This window comes from Gambusia affinis, linkage group LG13 (assembly GCF_019740435.1).
Source record: "Gambusia affinis linkage group LG13, SWU_Gaff_1.0, whole genome shotgun sequence".
Classification (NCBI taxonomy): Eukaryota; Metazoa; Chordata; class Actinopteri; order Cyprinodontiformes; family Poeciliidae; genus Gambusia; species Gambusia affinis.
In genome coordinates, this window is record NC_057880.1 from 26,287,455 (window position 1) to 26,308,160 (window position 20,706).

At 38.8% G+C, this 20,706-nt stretch overlaps 1 protein-coding gene across 1 annotated transcript in view; it reads right to left on the reverse strand.

Moving 5' to 3' along the window:
- Nucleotides 1-221: 221 nt before the first annotated feature.
- LOC122842231 (cadherin-23-like) overlaps nt 222-20,706 on the reverse strand; it is a 95,475-nt gene continuing 74,990 nt past the window's right edge. Inside the window, exons 10-14 of the mRNA XM_044135918.1 lie at nt 9,147-9,259; nt 7,043-7,231; nt 1,246-1,395; nt 381-539; nt 222-288 (exon numbers count right to left, since the gene is read on the reverse strand). Coding sequence (XP_043991853.1) covers nt 283-288; nt 381-539; nt 1,246-1,395; nt 7,043-7,231; nt 9,147-9,259 — 617 coding nt within the window. The 3' untranslated portion in view covers nt 222-282. The remainder of the gene's footprint in view (nt 289-380; nt 540-1,245; nt 1,396-7,042; nt 7,232-9,146; nt 9,260-20,706) is intronic.

Sequence of the window (20,706 nt, forward strand, 5' to 3'; positions counted from 1 at the left end):
TTAAATGTACAACACAAGGATTCAATTTGCAGCTATAAGCAGCAGTTTCAGGGTAATCACCAGGATTCTTTATCCTGCCAAAACAATGCTCCTGCTGCACAAGCTGGCTGGAGAAAACAACTACAATGGATTTTTCTTAAATAACTGCAATGAATGCCATTAAGCTAACCACAGCCCAGTACTTCCATCTGAAGCAGCTTTGCTTCAGTCGCCATAAATAACCCCACATACGCCGAAGTCTCAAGAGAACCCAGTCAGAAGTGGAAGACAACTGGAAGACTTTTACTCCTAATGAAACAAGCAGTGTAAAAGTCATGACTAAAAACCACCCAGTGAGTAATTTCTAGTGTCCAGAGTGAGTAATCAGTGTGAGAACTCACCAGGACTTGCAGCAGCGTGGTACCAGGTGGTGTGTTTTCTGGAAGGCTGATGTTGTACAGAGGTTGGCTGAAGATGGGCCGGTTGTCATTTTCATTGATCAATTCGATGAAGACCCGTGCAAATCCCACGTGATCCGAAATGGACTCGTTGCCATACAGCTGATGAAACACAGCGAGGAAGAGTAAACAGAACACACAAAGAACAGGAACACATGCTGATGTAACAGTGAATCTTCAGATGACATTCAAACACGTTAAGCCTGAACCCCAACGCCTCGCCTGCCCTTCACAGTTAGCCCTAAGCCTAAGTTTCAAAGAGACGGGGTTTCCCACGGGCTTGTGGAGGGCTGAGAAAAATGACCTTTTAGCCTTTAAATGTCAAATCTCCTGAAAAATGTAAAAATCTTCTAAGTTAGCACATTTTAATCGCATAATTACCACTGATGTCTAATGATTTGTCTAGTTTGAAGGCCTGATATATATATTTGATATCACTGTTAATTATCAAAGACTAGAAAAAATATCAACTATCAAAGATTTACTAAAAAAGTACAGTTTGTATGATGTCTTTGAATGTAGTTTGCTAACGGCTAATAGGGATCCAAATAAACAAACCAACTCAATGATGCTGCATCCTTTAATTCCTAACACATCACCACGACAATATAAGTATAGTTATCCAAAATGAGTTTTTTCCCCATTGAGATCTGATGAGTTTTTAAATTGCTCCTCTATCATCATTCTTTGCATATCAGCAAGAATTTCCATTATTTTGCTGCAATGTATTTGTCTCAACTGGAGTTCCACAACCATAAATATTTTCAGTGATAAAACATAGCAAGACAAAAGAAGAAGGAAAACTCACTGAGAAGCTGAAGCTCCGAATCTGTTCAAAGTCCAGTGGCTGGGCAACCCTGACACGGATGTCGGCACGCCCCTGCACCGCCGTGGGGGAGATGGTGAAGTACTCTGAATTGTTTCCGGTCAGAAACACCTGGAACATGCTGTTCACCCCCTGCCAACAGACAGGATGAGAAGAACATTTCAAAACTGAAACACAGATAAAATAGAGCTCTGAAAGTTAAAGTCTGATGAGTCTATTTCAGAGTATTGATTATTCTCACACTGAAAAACTGTAAACAAACATAACTAATCCTACATTTATTGAGAGCAACATTCCCCTTTGAGACATTTTAGATGAAATCCTGTGTACCCACTGCAGCAAGATGTTTAGTGGAGGATCTGATTAATGATGATCTACTGCTGTTGTCCAACTGCAGTGCAAGGCTGCAACAATTGCTAGTTCTACACCAAAAAGATTGATATCATGATAGGTAGGTAGACTTTTAGCCCAGTCTACTGGATTTTTGTGTTATTTAGGTAAGCAGAGTGAGAAGGTCAAAAAAGAGCATTCATTTTGTAAAATATCCTGACAGTTAATGATGCCTTGTACTCTGACAGGCCTTCCAGGAAAACATCATCACAGATCCTCCATGATTAAACTGTTTTCTCCCACATCTTCATCCTTCGGTTGCAAATAGTTGCATGGAGCCCCAGAGGAGCTCAGCAAACTCCATGTTTAGATTTGTCCCTGTGGGACTGAAAGGTCGTATTTCTGGGATCACCCCCTTGTTCTACCTCCATTACCATCCTTCTTACTGTGAGTGGTAACAAAATGGAAACCTGGCTCATCATCCATCCTCGTTTCTGACACGTTCACTTGTTTTAAACTTTTTAATTATTGCTGCAACTGTAGTTATGAACAAGTTTTAGTACTTGCAGTTCTGCAGTCATTTCCTTATATACAATCAATGCATGCATTTATTGTCTGAATTAATTCTGCACCAATGTCAGGGGACTGCTTTCATATGTTTATTTACTATTACACTTTTTATATATGCTACATAAAAAGAAAGAAAAATGTAGGAATACATAAACATATAAAACTATCTGCAGCTTATTGTTCAGACTGTATATTTTTTCTCTTGTATATCTTAAGTATATTGCCAGGGCTATTAATTCTGACTCATTTTTAGATGCAGCGTATAATAAACCTAAAAACTTATCCACAAATGTGTTTGAATTAAGGCTGAGTGAATGATCACCAAGCAGGCGAAGGCTGTTAAAACAGTGAGCTGTAATCATTGTATTTTATGACTTATGAGCAGAAAAAAAAGCTTGATGTGAGCATAGATGACAACCATGACTATCTGCCTCAATACAGATACATTTTCCTGCTTTTCTGTTTCCAGCTGACACAGTGCAACTTGCCAACACAATGTTTATGATATGCAGATTATCTGAACTGGGAAGTCTGTTAGAATTACTATGAGATGAAGTAGTGGGCTGCTGTTTAGAACAAGCTTACAATTGTCTGATCAGTTTACACAAAAGTCAAAAAAGAAAATCGTCTTTCTCTTAAGTCTCCTTGCAGCAGAACTTTTACAGAGTGAAAGCATCACAATCTAAACCAATTTGGGGAGTGACATCACAGCACTGAAATAGCTCTGGCTGTCTTCAGGTAAGAAACCTTCGCCAAGGCGCTCCTGTGTTTGATATATACAGCTGCAGGGCAGCCAATCACACAGTCATTCTGGCGAACGGAGGGAGACGAGTGGAGTGGTCGGTTGGCATTATGCTGACAGTTCAAATAGCCCCCTTGTTTTTGTTTTCAGCTCTGGGAGAACCATTGTAGCTGATGGCTCCTATTTAAAAGACCATCCAATATGCAGGGATGTCACCTCAAACTGCCCATAAACGTAATTGCCCGTCCATTTGCTACTGCCTCTAGAAGCCCCCAATAAAAGCATCCTGTCAGACACGACTGCCACAAAGTTCAATGACAAGTTCTGGCAGGAAAAGTTTTAAAGATGCCTGCCGAGCAGAAAGCATCACACATGGAGCGAGAAGTAACAATGTGAGACAGAGAAATTAAATGTCTCTCTGTATTTTCTCACACTTATAAAAAGTGAGATTACAGCACAGGTGTACCGAGTTGTGAACGACTGTGTTGAGAATTACATGGAGGTTTAAAGTCAATAACAGGAACTAAATGTGTCAGAAAATAAAAATCATATAGTTTTAGTTCCTTGTGAACAATTAACAGTAAGCAGATGGGTTTTAAGTTTTAAATCTACATCACTAAGGGTTTTGCCACAAGTCAACAGGCCTTTGGTAACTCTGGAGGAGCTGCAGAGATCCACAGCTAACATGGAAGACTCTCCAGGCAGAACAACTGTTAGCAAAGCAATCCACAAGTATGGCATTAATGGAAGAGATGCAATGACAAAACCACTGCTGGAGACAAACATGCAAGTTCCTATCAACAGTTTGTCACAAACCAAGAAGAGGACACCAATCATCAATGCAGATTACATCGTTTTCAGGACGTCACCATGACAACCAGCAGGTAAATGACAGCATGTGTCTTAACATGTCACCCCTGGTCAGATCAGGCTGAGGACCAAAGAAAAAGTCTGATGTAATTTTGGTTAATTTACACACATAGTAACTTTAGTCACCTCCGATTGATGTAACATTCCTACTGTATTGACTCTTATTCTTATGTCTAAAACATGCAGATAAAATCCGACTTTTCATGCTCTGACCAGGTTTTTCAATACGACAGTCCCTCTGGACTGCTGGACTGGTGAGAGCCGGACTGAAGTACCTGAAATCCTGCCAGTGTAAACACAAGCCCATCCAGCCGGCAGTGAACTGAAAGCTGGTTGAACAAAAATCGTTTTTGTTTTTTTTCCTTTCTTTCTGTACTCCTGAGGTTCTATCATGGGTGAGTACTCTACTTGTTTTTTTTGCAAGTTTGTATTTTCCCCCCAAAGCAGATGTGTTTTACCTTTCCACTTTGGCTCACTTTCTGTCTCACTCACAACATTGCTGTCAAATTGCTGAGTAGCTCTGAACCTCATGGATCTCAGTTTACTTTGGTCTGACTGTTGGAAATGCAGTTGCAGGGAATTGCAAGCAATCTTAACTTTGACCTATTCTAATTGCTGCATACATCAACTGACCCGATTTTACGACGGATCGGATGCTAAAATTGATCCAGCTCGTTTTGGGTCTAAGCCAACAGCTTCAGGTTGGATTTAATGTCCCTCCTTCTGACTCCTGCCATTGTTAAGTTCAACAGAAGTCTAATAATGAACAATTCAGGGTCAAATCTGAACTTTGCTGGATAAATCTTTTGAAGACAGACTGAACAACACTGCTTTAGATCAAAGCATGTTTATGTGTTAATGGTGCAGTTAAAGTCCAGACATGCAAGTCGCTTAGAACCTGAATGTTGATGTTCACAGATTCCCTATCTACATGAGCAAAGCTGATAGGAGCAAAACCCAACAGAAACAGAAATCATAATGTCAATCAAATGTGGTTCAGCCCAGTATTTACACAGAGGACCTGAACACAAAGTATGCTTCACCTTTCAGGTATGTATTGGTGAAAAATATTAAAAACCACACATCCGTTTTCCTTCTATTTAACAATTATGCATTATTTTGTGCTGGTCTGTCACATAAAACACATTCCACTTTGTGGTTATAATCAGTGGCAGTTATCGCATGAATGGCACCCTGGGCGAGCCTCTCCTCCTGCTGCCCCCCAACCAATTAAAATAAGAAAATGAGATTCTGAAATGGATAAATTGCAGTGCAGTTCAGCTAAAAAACATGTTTCTATCCTTAGCACCAAGCAAGGGAACCCTGCTGAACACACACAGGTTCCACTGACTGCAAATGTCTGTAAACCAACAGGAAACTCGATCAAAGCACAGCTGACAATGTCATTTTATCTGCTGCTTGTGTTCCCTCCTTTATGATGCCACTCTGGGCAACTGCCAAATGACCTATATCAATATGTCCTCTGATTACTATACAGATAGTTGTTTAAAAGTATCACTAACTACTAGTTTATAGAGTTAATTAAAACATTTTAAAAGTGAGAGACATCCATCAGTTTCCTTGCTCTGCAGAGCTGGTCAGCAGTCAGCTCCTGGGAGTTGTGAGGTTTAGGCGGGGCTTGCTATTGCGCAATAACAAAAGGCATTACCGTAATTACATGTTTCACATTTTTCATGAATAAATCATCCTGTACTGTTTCAACATCCCAACTGACCAGAGATGTTCATTTTTCTGTGTCAAGTGATTCAATAGGATTCAGATTGTTGATTCAGACACAAACATTTCTATTCAAACAATCTACAGAAAGTTTGAATTTTGTTCCATACTGTATCAAATTCCATCAGTTTATATTTAAACAAAAATAGGTTCGTGAATAAAATTCTGCACTTTAAATTGCCAGCATTAGGCTCACAGCATTAGGAGCAGCATAGACATGCAACAAAAATTTTAATTGATTTTTTTGTCGGCATTTTAATCGATTCAAATTTCCCATCACCAGAAATTGTGATTCCCTATGAAATCATTTTTTTTCTGCACCTCTATTATTGACAGGTTTGCCTAAAGAGTTGAGTATCACCACGGTTTGTGTAGAATATATGCAAATCTATAGAGCTGCCTCTTATCACATGCAAAACGCCTTGATCATCACCAGCCCTACATGCAGCCACACTCGCTGTACTCTTGTCTCTGCTTGATAGAGCCACACAGACATAAACACAACTTCATTTGAATGGATAAACAGACCTGGCTCTAAATACTTTCACTATCTCCCCTTCTCCCATTTTCTCTTCTTTTCTCTCCCTCTTTCACCTTGTTTCACCAATAATTCAGACTCTAACTTTCCTCTGTTGCAGGTGACTTTCTGTTCAGTCATCTCAGTTTTTCTTGTCCTCCCTTCTTCTCCCTTCTTCTCTCCATGTGTCTCCACCTATTTCTCTATCCACTTGACTTGCAGTTATCTGTCAAATTCCACCCTGGCAGCTGCTGTGCCTGAATCAATCAGAGTTGACTAGCTTTCAGCTTATCTCCACCCGTGGTGATTGATTTTCCTCGTTAGGTATAATTTGATGCTCTATCCCATCTCTTCCAGAGCAAATTAAATTGTAGTTGAGACCAATGCGCTGGTGTGAGTGAGCATGTGTATGTGTGAGAGGAGCAGGAAAAGAGGGAGAGCGAGTAGCAAAGCAGACGTGAAAATAGTTTTCTCTGTACAGATTAGTGTCTAAAGGTTACTGCATATAGTGGAACGTATACTGATCATGTTAGATCCCAATGCTAATGCTAACTAGCAACTCATATTCATTCAGGTCAAACACTTTATGTACAGAAAAAAAACATCCATATAGTTTGCAATATAAATAATAATGCAAACTATTTCCCTTTTCTTCCCAGCCCTCTTTCCCAAAGCATGCTGGGAGGAAAAACAAACACATGAGCTAACAATGATGTCTGAAGAAATTTCCTGCAGTTATCTGCAACTTCAGTTAAACTACACTTAAATTAGATGAATAGATTTTGAAACAGTTAAGATGTTGAGATGCCATTAGAGTTGTTTCTACAGACTGATATGAAAGTAGTTATCTGTTTCAGTATAACAAAAAGCTAAAATAATTTCTCTACAATTTTTTGGTCTTGTCTTTGTGTCTGGCCAAAATAATTCCCTCTTTAAATTTCCATGCAGGATGAGACATTTGACTAATGGAGCCCCTAAACATGTCATGATGCTGTAGGAAGTGATTTGCTCACCTCGTCTTTATCTTCCACCTGGATGTAGAGCGGCAGAGCAAAGCCCACTTGGGCCAGTTCAGTGATGCGAACCCGGTATTCGGAGCTGTTGAACGTTGGGGCGTTGTCATTCTTGTCAATTAACAGGATGGTGAAGCTGGTCATCACTGTCGCGTCTGACGGACTGCGATCATCCTTCAACTCTGTGGCCTTACAGAGAGCAACAAAAGAGTGGCAAAAAAGAAAAACAGAAAAAGGTATAAAAGAAATTTGATTGGACTCCAAATGTCATTCTATATAAGGGCGGTCAGCACGCAATCTCACAAGATATTTACAGCTGTTTATTTACTGGATCAAAAGGTGAACAGGTGACCTCCAAGCAATCACAGAAATTGCCTCAAACTGAGGCTAGAAGAGCAATTCAGTCTGATTCAAGAGGGAAAGAGTCCCTCTGAGAGAACACAAACACAAATCCCTGTTTCTGACTGCTTCAGTGTTGGAGATATAAAGTCTCCATATAAAAAGGGAAAATCCTGGAAAATCTGTGTGAAGTGTTGTCTTCTATTGATAAAGAAAGGTCACAGTAAGTAGCAGAGTGGGCACCAGCAGCATGCTCATCTCTGGGTAATCAAAGTAGCTTAGCCTCCAACTCTCCTGAATGGTTTGACCTCCACCTCTGCTATCTAAGCTGCCTGAAGTTGAGAAATTAGTTGTATTACTATGGCACAGCATAATCAATACCAACAGCAGGTAGGAAAGCAGAAGCAGGTAAAATTTAGAAGGAAAAAGAATCCATATTTTATAAATAGATTTTTGGATTGCATTTTCTCTTTTTCACAATGTTTACGCTGGCTACTTTCTTGTTTGTAATTATTGATTTTATTTAAAAAGACAGACTGAAGCTGGTGTGTATCAGACCAGCCTGCTTTGTATTAAATCTTAGAGCAAACTGGATCTAAATCATCTTTTTATAAACTCTAAATAAGTACATAACAGTGAATCTGTAAGATGATCTTATTTTCTTGTGTTGTAATTAATAGTTAGGGATGAATTAATGCCACACAAATCAATTAACCAGAGATTAAGACCTTCCAGTTTCTCATTGATCAACTTTGATCTATAATTAGCAAATAAAATGTTTACAAAATATTTACCCAATTCATTAAATGCATCAAACTAGGAGTTTCTACTGAGTCTGACTTTGAATGACCATGTTTTGTTCAAAGTCACTGAATCTCTTTTCTTTCTCATTTTAGCTCTTGGTTTGAACGTTAGAGGGCCAGCATTAAGTAAAATCAACATTTTTGAACTTCACATCATGTTATTCCCTCATCAAAAACATATCTGGAGTGTTGCCTTAATCTTTTAATCTCCATGGCAACCATTGAGCTGTGCAAAGCGCCTGAACCTAGCACCGCCTTTGAGACGCAGCTCCTCCTTGGAGGAGCACCCACCCCTCTCACTCAGCTCCTTTAGCAGCAATTAGCAGAGACCTAATAGAAATGCACATCTACTGAACTCATTGTAGGAGCTCCATCCCAGAGCAACGCTGGTAAAAACGTTGCTAAAGGGTTAATACAGCAGCCATGTTGTGATGACTTCCTGAAGGCGGAGTTCCAGAAAAGGCAGAAGTTTCTGAAGTGACAGAGGCCCAATTTCAAGGCATTAAATTCAAAGTCAGTTTCTTTTAAGTTATATTTGATATATATATAGTATTTTTATAACAACTGAGTTACTTGACTGTGATATAAAACGGCTCTATGTGTCTAGACAATACCTTACACTTCCCCTTTAACATGTCTGGATGAATAAAGGTATTGTGTTGCTGCCATGCTGATTTTCAGTTTGCATAAACAAATAAAGTTGCCAGTGACTATATAAAACCACCTGAATATTTAGAGACACATTGATTGTGGTCATATTGTACATCCAGTGCAGGCTGTCACATCACAAAGCACTCAGTGGTCCAGGGTGGGGTGCCAGCTGGTGAGTCCTCTGAGACTGTATCATGCCCAGACGCTGCATTGATTTATTACAGTAACATATGAAAAGCTCTTGATCCTCTTGTGAAGGAGTTTCGATCTGCTCTACAGGCTCCTCAGCTGCCTCTCGTTCAGCCGCTCACCTTGACCCTGAGATTGAATCCTGCTGAGTAGAGCGGGTTTTCTCTGTCCAGCTGGCCGTTCACCTTCAGGGAGCCGCTGATGTAGTCCAGGGCAAAAACACTGTTGGTGTTTCCTAGAAAGGAGATAACAGAGAGACACACAGCAGAGTCAGGGAGACAGACAACACTAGCATTGTGCAGAAATCAATACAATTTCTGGGCTGTAACAGGAGCTATGCAGGAAGGAAGGTGGTGTTTCATGCAATATGGATATGGTCTTTTATCTGTCTACCTGCCTTAGGCTGGTCAAACACCTCCAAACTGTCCACACGCTTTGTATTCTGAGTCCGTCTTTTGTTCTGGTGCTGTTCTGTTTTTACTTCAGCATCCAGATATTTGTCACGTTACACTTTTTAAAACTTTAGAGTTAAAAATCCATTCAAATTCATAAATCACAATTATGACAGTCTTCATATTGGTAAGAATCATTAGAGAACATTAACTAAATATACTATAGGGACTTAAGGAGCGAATTACAAGCCTCCCATGGACAATCACCAGGTAAGACTTTATCTTTCAGCAGGCAACAAGTTGTCTAACCCCAGATGATGCAACGAGCAACTCCCTGTCTTAAACAACCATGTGAAATGACACAGAAAAGATGTTAGTCTATTCAAGAATGGTCAGCTCACTGGCTTAAAGCAGAGAAAATATCTAAGCTGATATTTGAAACAACTTAAACTGGGTGAAGAACTGTTCAACACATTACTAAAATCTGGATGGAAAGTGTGGGACCATTGTCTTCAAGGAGGAAATGTGGTAAGAAAAACAAATTTTCATATTTAGTGAAATCAAACTGAAGAAAAAACAATATTAGAGCCCAAAGCTATATTTAACAGTGAAAATAAGAGGATTTCCATTCACACAATGTGAAGGGAACCCAAAGGATTGGGACTGAATATCTGTGTAGCCAGAAAATCACTAATCAGAGATGCTAGGAGGAGAAAAAGGCTTCAACGTGCAAGGCAGCATGAAGATTGGACTTTGGAGCGATGGAAGAAAGTCATGTGATCCAATGAGTCCAGATTTACCCTCTTCCAGAGTGAGGAGCACATCAGAGTAAGAAGATGTGCTTCTCTTACCCAGATGGAGTGATTCACCTCTAGCATCTACTCTACAACCCTCAGGGTTGCTGCAGTTGGTCAGGTCAAAGTTCAGCAACTACCTGAATATCCTGAAGAGTGAGTTTTTCCATCAATGGATTGTTTCTTTTCTACTCACGGGGATTTCCCATGAAAACAATGCCAGGATTCATCAGACTCGAACTGTATTTCAGGAAGCATGAGCGGCTAAAACAGCCCAGATCTGAACCCCGTTGAGACTCTCTGGGAGTGATGATGACTCCCCCATCATCATCATCAATACAAGATCCTGGTGAAAAATAAATGTAACACTGGATGGAAATAAATCGCACTCCGCAAACTATAGATCCGACCTTCAAGTTAATTATATTCATTCATCAAGGAGAAAATACACATTCAACATTAAAAATCTTTTGAATTATTGGTTTGACTCTGGATATAACCATGTTTGGAGTTCCTACTTGAATTCAAATTTTCTAAACTCTTCCCGTTTTTAAAGAGTGGCTAAAATAAATGCTCTTTTGTGTTAGGTTAGATTTGAGCCCCTCGGAAACAGAATCAATGGATTAATAATTCAAGATTTCTAGTTAAACATTGTTCAATCGATGAAGGTAAAGTTTAAATTAAAAATGCTTCAGTTATGTTTATTTTAAAGTGATTGTTGGCAGTACCAACCGTTGTGCTGTTGATTATTTGGTTAAAAACAATTATTTTCTACAATGGATGTTTTGAAAATGTATCCACCTTCTTATATATTTATCTTTAATATTTATAATATATTTCTATTTAATATTTTGCAAGGTTTCCTGCAAGGGTGATTCAACATTTACACATTTTGTATGAGTTGATTGTATTCACTAGCCCATGCACTGTTTCAGATAGGAGCATTTCAAATTATCAACGCTGCACTGTCCTCATTAACAAGTCCGAGTGCCTCTGGTGCTCTCTGCTCTCCTCAGTTAAACTGGGTAAAATATTACAATAAGGCCCACTTGAGCCCTCTTCTCATATTTTCTTATTCCCTCGCCTCATCTACAAATTACCATCTTGTTAACTTTCACACTCCTCTTTGACAAGTTCTCTAAGGCATCATGAGGCCAATGGCTGCTTAATTACACCCAGCAGACAGAGGTACTAAATGAAAATACAATAAATAGCTTGCACCTCTTCACCTTTACACGAGCTTTTCTCTCGTTGGAGCTGTTGTGTCGTCTCCAATGTCAATTCAGATTAATCATTTGGCCTCATTGTAACACTGGATGCCTGATTTTAGGACCCCAGGCAATTAAACACCATCATATGATATAACAACACAAAAACTATAGGATAGAGAAAGATGGTTCTGACTGCATGGAAGACCTACAACTAATTTACTTTAGTAGATTTTTACCAGTAGCATACTTTAGGTCAAAGTCAACCTGACAAACAATAACCAGTCAGACAAAGATGCATTTAAGGTCATCCAAAAAAAAAAAAAAAAAGCCATCCAAATCATCCTGGCCATGTATGAAAACAAAACTTAAATTGTTGCTCTTGTTTATTCAGTGAATATCATCTTTGGTTGAGTTTCAGTTGTTAATTCTGGAATAATTACTGACTTCAGTATTCACAGAGTCACCTATTACCATATTTCACTGTACTTCATATAAATACTTCATATTTCCTTCAGTCTGATTGGCTGAACCCCAAAGAGCAGAAATAAGTTTGACTGTGGATGTTAGTTTCTGCTAACACTGTTTCCACTGTCATGATCACTCATCATATGGAGGTTTATTTAAATAGGCAGTTAAAGTGTTTTTAGAGAGGAATGGAAGTATTTGAGGATTTTAGCAGCTCTGATCCTTAACTCCTGACAGCTGGTTTTGACTGTACAGATTTGTCATTATATGCACATTTCTATAGGAAAAGAAAATCACTTTGGTTTTATGTAATAATCAAATGTTCTGAGAAACTGAATTGAATCTTTGGCTGTGAGCCATAATCATCTAAACCGACAGTTGAAATTTAAAACTATGCAATTATTCCATATAATGTTTTACTTTTCCAGCAGACATATTAAAATAAACTTGTTATGTAGCTCTTAGATGTACACGCAGGTCCAACATTTGCACAAAAAAATTATTATTCAAATATCAATAAACGTCCCACACATAATTTACATCACCTCATTTAATGTAGACTTTACTAATAAGATTTAGAAGAATTTAGTTTTTAATCCCTTATTGTATTCAAAGGTTATAAAACTGATCCAGATTTGAGAAAAACACCACTATTTAAGAAAAATGTTGTATTTTCAAATGATGTCTTCCTAAATTGTGCAAACACTGACCCCTGTGCAGTGCTGTAGTAGAAAAAGAGCTTATTGTAAACGCTGAGACTGTAGAGAAACAGATTAACAGTGAACAATGGCTGGGGCTCAGCATATTAACCCATACCTGTTCCTGCACTTCCCACTCTCTGCTCCATTACTGTCCTGTTCCTGTTTCAGAATGAGAGGAAGGAAATGACAGCAGAAGCAGAGCAGAGGAGCAGCGGCTGGCCAGCAGAGAGCAGAGTCTGTGGTGATTAATCTGGATTGAGGCTGAAGCCACAGGAAAGCAGCACAGCGGCAAAAAGTACAGCTGAGTTTATTCTGGTACATCATCAGTTTAAATGTTCATTAAGAAAAAATATTATCGACAGCTGATGTATAATTTCTATATTACTCAGGGATTCAAGATGAGAATTGCAATTTAGTGACTTACAAAATAATTCACGCTTCTGAAATATTTGACATAATGTGACATAAACAAACTTTAAAGTGTTACGTAAAATCTGAAAAGTGTGGCATGCTTTTGTATTCAAGAGATATAGCAGTGTTTCTGTTATCATTTTGCTCATCTAGAGACAGAATACTCTGGCCATTCCTCTTTGAACCATCTGGTGCTAATGCACCTTCCAGTGTTCACCAGAAGCTTCTAAATTTATTTCCAAAGCTTACAGACTAACAGTGGCTGCAGTATCATAGACACTACAGTCACATTTGCACATGCCATGCAAATCCTGGCTGCAGGAACCACAGCATACAGTTATAGAAACAAAACCTCAAAGGTGGCTGTAAATGAGTCCATCAAGGTAGAATATGATTGTTTTATTTGACTTGCATGTTATTCTCAAGGGTGGTCTGAAAATATTCAGTGAGAAGACTATGAGACAAACTGTGCCTGTTGATATGAAAACTGGTCGAACGTGGTCCACTCACCTCTCTCCCACCATGTGAGGGTGAGTGTCTACCTCCAACATTATCAACAACAAGAATCAGCATTAACAGCATCCTGTTTATGAATCTCACAAAGGTTTGTGTTGGAGAAGACGGAGCCACAGATGACACAGAGGTGACTCCAAATCCAAATCTTCTGATTGCTAACAATTCATTTACTGAATACAGAGTAATAGCTTGGTATTCCTGTAAAAAATAATAGACATTTTAAAGTGCAGAAAGTAGCTTAGGAGCAGTTTGAAAATGGCTTTGAAGTATCATCACAATGATTTTGCTATTTGCCACCATAATGAAGACTCCACAAAACAAGCCATAACTGCCTGTCGAGGCATATTTTGTGTAATTTCAATTTTCAGCTTTCAGCCATTTTCAGCTATTTCATCTTGTGAAATGGCATAAAAAGCTGCTGTTTTTAGAGTAACATTTCAGAGCTGGGAGTTGTTTTTGAGAATACATCATGTGAAGCAAACAAAAAAAAAAATCTCAATATTCCATTATAACATTGACAGATTTATTTTTTTGATGAAACTGGTCTGGAATAAAACCTAAAACATGTTCAGAGAATGAATGTTGAGTCACAGGAGAAGGAATGCTCTCACTTTAAGTCTGATTTAATGTAAATGCAGCTTTTTCTACACCTTTGCTTGCTTCAAATGGCCACGCATCATTTCCACAGGTTGGTTACGAATAAAATATATTCTACTTGATCATCAATGAACCTTTTTCTTCCCTGGTCTCAAACATACATAATGAACTCTCCAGGAAGAAGGAAGACAATAAAGCACAGGATCAATAACGAGTACTCTCCTCTTTGTAATACACTCAATGTGATAATCCTTTAGTGACACTCTGAGTCAAGTTGCCTATTAGCACTACAAGCGCGTCATCACAAGACAAACACAGCTAACATGATAAAAGCCTGTCACTCTGTGTTTTCCACCACTGGGAACAGGCTGACACCGTGTTTTTAACTGGATTGCAGAGGCTGGCATGAAGTCGATGCTAAATATTTGTTGGAGGTGGAGGTAACGTACATCATGGATCAGACCCATGCAGCGAGGGCAGCGTGCCTCTAAATTGCTTTGTCAGCTTCAGTGGCCTGACTAGAATGCCAATCTTCACAAACAGCTGCTCCTTAGCTGCACCACCAAACAGTGACCAGTGTGTAAAAACACACACCTGTAAATACACACATGTAAGGTCGATTAGCACCGTAGCAGTTTGCCGATGCTAATCTCTGCACACATAGTGAAGTTGCATTGATTCATTGCTTTAAGTTCACAGGCTTGACCTTTCACCTTAGCTCTGCAGTGTGGAGCGTGACTTAAATATGATCATATTTCATATATATAAAACTTAAAACTATGAAAATAACTCATAATTAGCCTTTCAATTGATTGCTTTAAAGAGGGAAAGTAATTTACAAATAGAGTTTTGTTCTTTCTAAAACAGGAAGGGACAAACGAAGACGATGGTTCAAATCCCTTAGGTTTTGTCAGAACCAACAGAACCATCATGGAGCACAAATCAGATTTGATTGGCTGTAGACAAACAACAAAAAGTCTTATTGTCTAAAATGGACAGAAACGCGGTGAACATGTCTGACTGACTACTGACACAAAAAAGAATGAAGCACATTTGGCACAACTACCATTTATCTAAGAAACATGGCTGAGCTTCACTGGACAGAGGAAGAGAGGACGGATATCTGATGCAGCTCTTTGTGCAAAAACTTTATTATTCTTAGAGGACAGAACAACCAAAACCTAAGGGGTGTGAACCAATAGTAAACAGTTAGACCAAGATGAGACTGTGGCTGTTGTTTGTGAGCATAATGTTAATAATGTAAGAAAAATCTAAATTTTAAAAATATATTGCTACAGAAGCATTTTTAAATCCTCCAAATGGTGCCAGTTTGTTGGGTCTCTAATATAACAAATGTTCTCTTGACTATTCTTTTAATTTAAAAAAAGTAACACATAAATCATGACCTTAAATTTGATCTGCAAGCTTTGCTAACGCTACTTCTGTCTTTGGCTGTTCTTGATGGCCTTGTGCTCACTTTTTGTCTTTCATACATTTTTTACATATTTCCTGATTTTAGACATAAAGCTGAATGCAACTGTCAAGAGCTACATGCCTGAATCTGACTGAATAGGAAAAGTTGTAAAAAATAATGATATATTTGCCCTTTAAGAGATGCAGTGAACTTCCACAGAGTGACTCAGTGGTCTCAGTGGGAGAGGAATTATAACCCTATGCTAATTGCTGATAGAAAGTATTCTCCAGTGATCTGCCAGGACAGTGTGATTAGACCCCCAGGGGCAGAAAATTGCTGCACGTACACAGATTCAAAAAAACTGCCATTTGATATTCAAAGTTAGTTTCTGTATTTTTGTTTTCTCATGCATGTGTTAATGTGTTGGTATTTCAGGCTTGAAGTTCAGGACTCTGTATGTGCACGTACATAGGCGTGTGTGTGCGGTTTCGTGTGTGTGTTGTGCTAACTGTCTGAGTTTGGATCTGTGATACGGGACTCCAGGGGCTTAGCCATGCTCTCACATTACCAACAGTACTGGACTGGAAAATGAGAAAACATGCCATGATTTTGTCTAAAGCAGCCCGTACACTTGAATGCACACGTGCACACACACACACACACACAAAGCGTAAACATCTATTAGTTCCCCAAAATACTAAGAATCAAAATAGCTTCAATATCCAGTTTTTCATAAATATATACAAGTAATTCCAATAATTTCCTCCTATTAAAAAAGTCATCTCCAAAACAACAGTGATTGTAGAAAACTGACACAAACATTCAGATTCTCATGACTCAATTCATCCAGTGAAGTGAGAATCCTTTTCATTATTAAAATGCTCTCCTTCACTCCAACAGAACAGGATAGAGTGTGACGACATGGAATACAAGAGGTTAAAATGGGAAGAGAAAAGCAGAAATTGCCTTTTTGAATCGGCCAAAAGAACAGAAGAAATGAAAATCTGATCAAATGAGTTCAACGGGTTGTTATGACAAGTTGGTGAAAATGATTTCCTTCAAGTACTGATCATCTGTGGACAACACTGAGTGTCATAGCGATGTCTAAGCTGGTGACAACTGTTTTCTCCAGTTTGTGACAACACTTCGGGGGCGCTGGAACATTCCAGTAATGTGACATGGCATGCAGCCACTGCTCATAGTCTCGGGGCTAAGATTTAGCATTTTTTGATAAATGTACAAAAATTAGTGTCACTTTTAAGGATGACGCCTCCAGGCAAATCATGTTAATGATGAGATTTATTATTGTCTTAAAACTACATTATTGGAGTTGTAAGTTTGCTGCACTGTGTGTCTGAAACATCTCTCAGCGTGTGACAGCTATCAGTGCAGATGTATGTTTTTCTTTACGTTATGTGCAGCGATGATAGCCGTGGGGCGGCTTCTACGCTGCCAACAAGCAGCGCTTTATGAAAACTCAAACCGCTCCATCAAAAGTTTCTCTTCAGAGATGAAGTCAAAGCTAAAGACTGGCAGATTCAGAACCAGTCGGTCTGTACCTCTGGATCACACTAGATGACTTATTGCTCTGTTTGCTGTGAGTCTGTTATCCCTTAATATTAGCAACGTAATGCTAACTGTCTGCAAAAAAGTTACGATGTTTTTATTCTGCAGCGGAGGAGAAGCAGCTGCTGCATGGTAACCGTGGTGACAGAAGCAGGACTGATTGGATGGCCCCAAAGCTCCACAACAGAGAGATGAACAGCTTTGATTTAGACTTTTTAAAGTTGTAAAGAAATATATGTATTAAAACGTAGTCTGGCATATTGGTTCTTTTTAATGTCAGAAGAGATGCAATCTGAACAATTTTCAGGTTGGGCAGAGTGTACAGCTTCATTATCTACTTAGAGACTTCTGAGGGTTTTCTGCATCACTCCACAATCTTTAAGTCACTTCTTACAAAACAATTACAGCAACTGATTCCTGACCATTCAGCTGGAAGACCCGATTTATCTGAAATGTCTGAAAAATCTATTTTGTTTGAGAGCATGAGTGAAAAGTTTTGTCTCCATCCATAGACAGAGTTGGTCTTAAACATTCTGTTTTCTGCAGTTTGAGGGATAGACCACAAAAATACAGAATTACGGAAAAGGTTTGTAGAAGAAAACATTTTCTCTGTAAACAACTAAAGTTTGCAAAGTTTCATCTGAATGAACCACAAGATTTCTGAGCTAAAGTTCTCTGGAAAGATGAACCAAAGTTTAAATGTTTCCTCATATTACTCAACGTGAAGCTGGGAAATCGGCACATGAGAAAATAAAGCTGGACACTCGAAACTGTCCTTCATTCGATCAAGATGAATATTTGAATACAGGTGAGCAAAACCAGCATATAAATAAAAATGAAGGTGGATCACAATAAATGAGAAAATCATTGAAAAATGTTTCAATTTCACTATTTCATTTGAAAATGTATAACTCATGGAGACTTTAGACATCAGTTAGTCAGTCCAAGCTCTTCTTATCCAACATTAGATTCTTCTGACATTGTCTCTGGTTTAGGAGTGGCTTAACCAAGAAGTGTGACAGTTGCCTATTTCCTGCATACATCTATATATACTGTCACACTTTTTCCTTTCACCCAACTTTTCATTAACCACGAAACATGATATTTTAGTGCAGACAATAAAATGTCTGCGACCTGAAACACAGCTTCTTCAGGAATCACCTTTTGGTGTAAAGTCAGCTGTCTTCCTATGATTATATAATACATAAATGGCTATAAAGTCATATTTGTGCTTAAAAATATTTTGATTAAGCATACTTGTTTTTGTAATATTTCACTTTTGCAAGAAACTGAATTTGAGGCTTTTATTATCTTTCAAGTGATTGAAAATGAACAGACATTGACACTTGAAATACATCACTCAGTGAAATACAACTATCCAATTTGGGTTTTACTTTGTAAATTTAATTAATGAAATAAAGGATCAGATTTTCCGTTGTTAAGGTTCATCTGGGAGGAACAACGTTTTGCAGAACTAATTTCAGAGCGCAACTAAAATATTCAAAATGACTTAACGCTGCCTTTTGTCTATGATTTGAAAATGGGTCAAGTTCAAACAACTCTTGCATCAGTCAATGAAACCTGAGCTCTGAACTTGTTATTGTTCTGCATTGTTACTCTGCAAACATAAGAAAAACTTTGGGCCACGCTGCGATCAGTGTTCCTGAGACTAATCTCTCTTCTCTCAGAGATTACACTGCAGCGCAGAGCAGAGAGCCTCAGAGCGTCTAATTGAAAAAGCAGAGGAAATCCCACTGACACCACAGTAACAATAAGGGCTCCCAATAGAATTACAGGTATTAGAGCTGGCCACATTACAGCATGGCTGCCGATACGAGTTAGGAAGGAAGAGCGTGGAATCGGAGCATCAGGGTGTAGCAGGGCTGAAGGATAAAGATACATGTGGAAAGGCAGACAAGAGAAATAATCGCCTTTGCTACTTATCAGTGTGTCCAGGCGGGAAATGGCGTCCGACCTCTTTGCAGTGTGACGCTTAAAGACAGAGTGCATGGTCTCCTGTGGAACCTGCTACACCGAACACAGCTGGCCTATATCACACCTGTGGCATCAGGTGTGGCCTATATAAAACCTTAACCCAGGGAGGAATGATGTTGTCATCGAGTCAAATTGTTTACAATTTGCATTAAAAAACTGATTTTTTTTGCACTTTTGCAACATGAAGACAATGAAAGAGATGAAGAGGATGAATATAGATGCATAGATCCTGAGACAGAGGGGATTAGTCATGGCTGCATGTTGCAGAGAAGAACAGCCTCCTGCACAGACAGGCCATCAGCTAAGAGACAAACTTTCATTCCATGAGATGCGAGGCTGACTTGTGTTCTGCCTATTCTTACACTATTATTACAGCAAAGCAGACAGCCCACACTTTCCACGAGGTTAAGTCCGATCCCAGCGGACAGCTTTTCTTTGGACATGATTTGTTGGCCTACAACTACTGACATGAAAAATCACAAACTGTGAGATGGAGAGTAGTTTTCAGTGAACTGACGTTTATATCCAGCCTTAGACGCGTTTTAAGTTTCAAAAGAATCATATTTGTCCTCTTCCTCAGTCTCTTCTGAGTTTTCTTACTTCAGTTACTTCTGTCATTTTGCAAATGAAGATCTAAATAATGTCCTTCACTTGTTCTCTGTTCCCTTTTACTCTGTTACAACTAAACAAAGTTCAGTGGAATCAACGTTCTTTGGAAACCAGTAACTGGATTACACTAGTGTGTTATTTATTCTCATTATAAATCCAACAGTTCCTTAAAAGTCTCTAATGTTAGCTCGAGAACATTAGCAAACAATCTGGATCATGACAAGCAAGGACACATGGTGGTGGTAGCATCGTTCTCTGTGTGGTCCAGTCAAAGTCCAACCTGAATCCAACCAGAATCTAGCCTTAAATTCCTTTAACGCACAACTTTCTGTTGGTATTCCATGTAAAATGCAAACGCAGAGGTTTGTGGTCATAAAAAGGTTTTGTGAAGTAGGTTGAAGATGTCCAGGCCTGTGTTATGAGGACGGATCAGTGAGCGAAGCCATTTGGTCTGAGGCCATTTTGGGCCGTCCCACTTCCTGCTGTTAGTGGAGCTGAGTAGTTCTCTGCTGGTGTGTTTATCCTCTGGGTGGGTGTGAGTGGATGATGGCCGTCGCTTCAAGCCAAAACCATCGTTGGTATATTGGGAATGTTCATTATTATTTTTAGCTATTTAGCTCATGAGTGATATAAAAAATATTGAATATGTGAATTTATGACGTATGTTTGTTTCTTTTCTGTCAACATTTTCTTTCAAATTTCTGATTTTTTTCAGATTTTTCTTCCAGCGTTCCCCGATTTGTTCAGTAACGATATGTAATAAGTTTATACTTTAGTGTTTAGTCAACATGAAACTATACGGTCAATTTGAATTACGCAAATGTAAAGTTAGAAGTTCTACTTTAATGAGAAACAGTAATTAGATATCTCCAGCAGTAGCTGGATTCGTTGCAGTCGGGAATAAAAGACAAAGTGAGCAGATATTTGGTTCCCAGGAGGATTAGTTACTTCTCAGAAGAGAGACCTGAACACCTGCTGAATCGTTCATCTGTCCTCCATCTTGTTCTTAAT